The sequence below is a fragment of the Rhinolophus ferrumequinum genome, chromosome 11, assembly GCF_004115265.2.
Source record: "Rhinolophus ferrumequinum isolate MPI-CBG mRhiFer1 chromosome 11, mRhiFer1_v1.p, whole genome shotgun sequence".
NCBI lineage: Eukaryota > Metazoa > Chordata > Mammalia > Chiroptera > Rhinolophidae > Rhinolophus > Rhinolophus ferrumequinum.
In genome coordinates, this window is record NC_046294.1 from 49,553,136 (window position 1) to 49,559,612 (window position 6,477).

The following is a 6,477-nucleotide window of genomic DNA, read 5'->3' on the forward strand; positions in this document are numbered from 1 at the left end:
AAAGGCTTACAACAAATTGAGAAGCATTTGTTCATGAAAAACTACCGAATCTCCTGTAAGAAGAGTGTCAGACTGTGACATTTTAGCCTGTGGCTGCTTCTAACCTTTCCCCCGCGCCCCTCCCCCCGCCCCCCATCCTATTACCCCAGCCCAGTCACCATGGTAATTGTTCTACAGAGAAGGCAAGCTGTGAAAAACGGCAGCTTTGCTTCAGAAGGGGCTCACTTGATTTGAAGCAGACCTTGAACAATTCCATTCTCAGGGGCATTGAAAGAAACAGTAGCAACCTCAGTGACAAAAAAACCCCAAAACAGGCCTCTTTTTCGTGGCGCCTCGGAGGCCGTCGGCTGCTTCAGGATGAAGCTGAACATCTTTCCCAGCCACTGGCTGCCAGACACTCATTGAAGTAGATGATGAACTCAAACTTCGTACGTTTTGTGAGAAGCGTATGGCCACAGAAGTTGCTGCTGATGCTCTAGGTGAAGAATGGAAGGGTTATGTGGTTCGAATCAGTGGTGGGAATGACAAACAAGGTTTCCCCATGAAGCAGGGTGTCTTGACCCATGGCCGTGTCCGCCTGCTCCTGAGTAAGGGGCATTCCTGTTATAGACCAAGGAGGACTGGAGAAAGAAAGCACAAATATGTTCGGGGTTGCATTGTGGATGCCAATCTGAGTGTACTCAACTTGGTCATTGTAAAAAAGGGGGAGAAAGATATTCCTTGTCTCACTGATACTACTGTGCCTTGTCTCCTGGGGCCCAAAAGAGCTAGCAGAATTCGCAAACTTTTCAATCTCTCTAAAGAAGATGATGTCCGCCAGTATGTTGTGAGAAAGCCCCTAAACAAAGAAGGTAAGAAACCTAGCACCAAAGCACCCAAGATTCAACCTCTTGTTATTCCACGAGTCCTGCAACACAAACGTCGGCGTATTGCTCTAAAGAAACAGCGTACTAAGAAAAATAAGGAAGAGGCTGCAGAACATGCTAAACTTTTGGCCAAGAGAATAAAGGAGGAACACCAGGAACAGATTACCAAGAGATGCAGGCTGTCTTCTCTGAGAGCTTCTACCTCTGAGTCCAGTCAAAAATGAGATTTTCTAAGAGTAACAAATAAGATCAGACATTTAAAAAAAAACACACAAAAAACCCAGAAAGACCTGGTTGGGGCAAGCAAGGGGACAGAAATTTAACAGGGATATACAGGGAATGAGACAGCCATAGTGGGCCTTCACAAACTCCCACATGATCAGGAAGAGACCAAAAAGTACCCTGCCTATCCACATATTCCTGGTGGAACTTGAGGCCATGCAGACAAGTAGAGGGAACATGAGAGTGTCCAACAGAAAGTAAAAGCTGGGCCAGACTTGTAAACTGCCGGAATTTTGAATGTACTATCTAACCCCCATATTAGATTCATCACAGAGCCATTAAAGAAAATGGAAGTATTATGGGCTCAGCGTGTTTGAGCACAAACTCTGATCATTCATTGGCTGGCTACTTAGCAATGTTGACACAGAGGCAATCCCTAGGAAACAAGGCTTAAAAATAAAGAATAAAAGAAAAAAACAAAAAAAGAAAGACAGCAGTGGCTATAAACTGCAGACTCTACAGATTTAGTTCAGGCCAGTTACCAAACAAGCAAAAGCAACAACCCCTCAGGGGAAAATATCAGATACCAGAATTGCTAAAATATATTATCTAACAAAACCAAAAAACAAGATATGCAAAGAAATGGTAAAGTGTGATCCATATACAGGGAAACAATCAGTTATTACAGTAATAGACAAGACTTGAAATACCTTATCAACCAATGTTGACATTTTACTCAATACTCAGAACACTATATTCAATAACTGCAGAAACCTGTTCTTATCAAGTGCACCTGAACGATAAATCATGTGTATATTTTACAAAATTCAACACCTATTCTTGAAAAAAAAACAACCAACTTTCCAAAAACTATAAATAGAATAAACATCCTCAATCTGTAAAGCAGAACCTACAAAACCTATGTGAAATATGATACGTTTGATGGAATATTGGCTTTCCCATTAAGCTTAGGAATAAGCTTATGATATCTGCTATCATCAATTCATTTAATATTATTACTGGAGGTTCCATCCAATACAATAAGATTTAAAAAAAAAAAAAAGTCCAAGGCATATAAATCGAAAATAAAGAAGTAAAATTGTCTTTATTTTCAAAGAATATGATCATGTACATAGAAAAACAAAGTTACAGAAAAAAACCTACTAACACTAATAAGTGAATTTAGTAAAGTGACAGGATACCAGGTCAATATGCAAGAATCAATTGTATTTACATATACTAGCAAAAAGCAATTGGAAAATTTTAAAAATTGATGCCATTTATAATAGCATTGAAGACAAAGTATTTCAAGATAAATATAACAAAATATGTGGAAGACCTCTACATTAAACATTACAAAACACTGAAGAGAGACATTAAAGAAACTCAAATTAATGGAGAGATATACCATGTTCATGGATTGAAGGAATGCAGTATTTTTAACTTGTCAATTCTCCCCAAATTGATCAATAGTTTCAAAAGCAATACCAATCAAATTTCTAGCAGTACTTTTTTTTAGAAATTGAAAACTTGGTTCTAAAATTTATGTGGAAATATAAAATATCTAGAATAAAGTAATCTTGAAATAGGACCAAGGTCAAGAATTTACCTCACCTGATATCTAGACTTACAATAATGCTATAGTAATCAAGACAGTGTGGTATTGGCATAAAGATGGAAAAAAATAGATCAATGGGAAAAATAGTCCAGAAATAGTGCGTGGTTAATTGATTTTCATCCAAAGGGCAAAAGCAACTCAATGTGGAAAGAAAAGTCTGTTCAACAAACAGTACTGAAATATTGGCTATGAAAATGGTTTCTAGAAGAAAACATAGATTATTTTCACGATCTTTGTATAGGCATAGATTTCTTAGCCAAGACCCAGAAAGCAATAACCATGAAAGAAAAATCAATAAAATGAAATTCATCAAAATTTTAATTTTAATTTAAAGCTTCTTCTCATCAAAAAACACCATTAAGATAAAAAGTAGGAAAGTCATAGACAGAGTGAATATTCACTATCTATCTATCTCTATGTGGTTGACAAAGAACTTCTATCCAGAATATATAAAAAATTCCTACAGCTTAATAGTAAGAAGACCCAATTAAAGTCCATTTTTTTTAAATGGGCAAAAGATATGAACAGACTCTGTACAAAGATATACAAATAGCCAGTAAACACATGAATGTGTTTAATATTATTCATCAGCAAAATGTAAACAACACTGAGATATCACAACATCTCCATTAGAATGACTAAAATTAAAGAGACTTGCAACACCTAATGTGGTGAGGATATGGAGTAAGCAAAATACATTGCTGGTGGGAGTGTAAAGTGTAGTGATGCAACTACTTTGAGAATTAGTCTGGAACTTTCTCGTAAAGTTAACATGCACCTACCAAATGACCCAGCAATTCCACTTGGAAATATTTACCCAAGAAAATGAAAACATATGTCCATATAAAGATTTGTACACTAATGTTCATAACAGCTTTATTCCAAAACTGAAAACAGCCCAAATATCTATCAGCAGGTGAATGGATAAACAAATTGTGCTATATTCATATAATGGAATACAATTCAGCAATAAAAAGGAATGAACTCTACCAAATATTTAAAGAAGATTTACTACCAATTATTCACAAACTCTTACAAAAATTGGAAGACGAGAAAACATTTTACAACACATTTTGTGAGGTTATTGTTACCTTGATACCAGAAACCAGACAATGACATCACAAGAAAAGTACAGACTAATGTCTCTTATGAATATAGATGCAAAAATCCTCAACCCAATACTACCAAAAAAACTGAATCCAGCAACAGAAAAAAAGGATTATGCACCATGACCAAGTGAGATTTATCCTAGGAATGTACGATTGGTTTAACATCTGAAAATTAGTTAATGTAACACTCCTTATCATTAGAATAAAGAAGAAAACCACATAATCATTTCAATAGAGTCAGAAAAAGCATTTGACAAAATTCAACACCATTTTGATTTCAAAATCCCACTCAAAACATTAAGAATAGAAGTGAATGTCCTCAACCTGATAAAGGGCATCTATGAAAACTCACAGCTAACATCATACTCAATGGTGAAAGACTAAAAGCTTTCCCCATATGATCAAGAACAAGACAAGGATGTATGTTCTTTCCACTTCTATTCAACATTGGACTGGAAGTTCTAGCTAGGCAATTAGACAAGAAAAAACAATAAAAGGGACCTATATTGGAAATGAAAAAGTAAAAATATCTTTATATTCAGGTGACATGATCTTCTATGTAGAAAATCCTAAGGAATCCACTAAAAACTATTAGATCTAATAAACAAGTGCAGCAAGATTTCAGGATACAAGGTCAATGTACAAAAGCCAATTACATTTCTACAAACTAGCAATGAACAATCGGAAAATGAAATTAGAAAACAGACATGGAAACAACCAAAGTGTCCTTCAACAGATGATTGGATAAAGAAGTTATAGTATGTATACACAATGGAATACTATTCTTCCATAAGAAAAGGTAAAATAGTATCATTTGCGACAACATAATGTGATTATTATGCTGAGCAAAATAAGTCAGACAGAAAAAGTCGAGAAGCACATGGTTTCACTGATATGTGGTATATAAAACTGAAAACAACAAAAAAACAAGACAAACAAATGAAGAAACAAAAACTCATAGACACAGACAATAGTTGAGTGGTTACCAGAGGGTAAGGGGGAAGGGGGGTGGTAGATGAGGGTAAAGGGGAATCAAATATATGGTGATGGAAGGAGAACTGACTCTGGGTGGTGAACACATAACACAATGTATAGATGATGTATTATAGAATTGTACGTCTGAAATCTGTAACTTTACTAATAATTGTCACCCCGATAAACTTAAAGAAAATTAGAAAACAATTCCATTTAGTATCAAAAAGAAGAAAAATAGGAGTAAATTTAACAAAAGTATAAAATTTACATTCTGAAACCCACAAATCATTGTTTAAAGCAATTAAAGAAGAACTAAACAAATGGAAAGACAACCCATGTTCATGAATCAAAAAACTTAATACTATTGTTAAGATGGCAGTAATCCCTCCGTTCATCTACAGCCTCAGTGCAATCTCTATCAAAATAATACCTGGCTCTTTTTGCAGAAATTAACAAGCTAATCCTGAACTACGTATGGTTATGGAAGGGACCAAAATTTGTCAAAACAATCTTGAAAAGGGAGAACAAAGTTGGAGCACTCACACGTTTTGGTTTCAAAACTTACTACAAAGACACAGTAACCAAGACAGTCTGATACTGTCATGTAGATCAGTGGAACAGAATTAATAGTCCAGAACTAAACCCTTATATTTATGGTCAGTTGATGTTTAGTGAGGGTGCCAAGATGGGAAAAGAATAGTTTTTTCAATAAATGATACTGGAACAACTGGATAACCACATGCAAAAGAATAAAGTTGGGCCCCTTTCCTACATTATACATAAAAATTAACTCATCGGGGCTTGGGGTAGTAGGGAATGTGGAGTTCTTTAATGACTACAGAGTTTCAGTTTTGCAAGATTAAAAGTTCTGGAGATTGGTTGCATAACAATATAAATGTATGCAACACCACTGAACTATACACTTTAAAATGGTTAAAATGGTAAATTTTATGTTACGGATATTTTGCCACAATTAAAATTTTTTAAATAAAGACATTTAACTCAGAATGGATCATAGGAAGAAAATGGATAAATCTTTGTGATCTTGGGTTAGACAAAGGCTTCTTAAACACCAAAAGGGTAAGTGACAAAAGAAAAAAATAGTTAAATTGGACTTCAAAGAACACCCTCAAAAAATGAAAAGGCCACCCACAGAATGGGAGAAAATATTTGCGAATCATTTATCTGATAAGGGATTGTACCCAGAATATATAAATAACAATTACAACTCAACAATAAAAAAGACAAATAACCCAATTGAAAAACAGGCAAAAGATCTGAATATTTACCCAAAGAATATATACAAATAGCCAACACAAAAAATGCTCAGCATCACTAGTCATTAGGGAAATGCAAATGAAAATTACAATGAGAAACCACTTTACACGTCCTGGACTAACTATCATAAAAAAGACAGACAATAACAAGTTTTGGCAAAGACATGGATAAATTGAAACCCTCATACCTTGCTGGTGGGAATGTAAAATGGTGCAGCCATTTTTGAAAACTGGTAGTTCCTCAAAATGTTAAACATTTAGTGACCATATGACCCAGAAATTCTACTCTTAAGTATATATCTTAAAATAAATAAAGCATATGTCCACTCAAAAACTTGTACACAATAGTCATAGCAGCATTATTCATAATAGCCAAAAAGTAGAAACAACCAAATGTCCATAATGGCTAG

At 34.9% G+C, this 6,477-nt stretch overlaps 1 protein-coding gene across 1 annotated transcript; it reads left to right on the forward strand.

The window, feature by feature from the left end:
• Nucleotides 1–376: 376 nt before the first annotated feature.
• On the forward strand, nucleotides 377–1,090 carry LOC117030948 (40S ribosomal protein S6-like; the record flags this gene model as incomplete). Its single annotated transcript, XM_033121214.1, has 1 exon — nucleotides 377–1,090. A coding segment is annotated over one exon (714 nt), but the record flags the coding sequence as incomplete, so codon positions are not given.
• Between the last annotated feature and the right edge of the window lie 5,387 nt (nucleotides 1,091–6,477).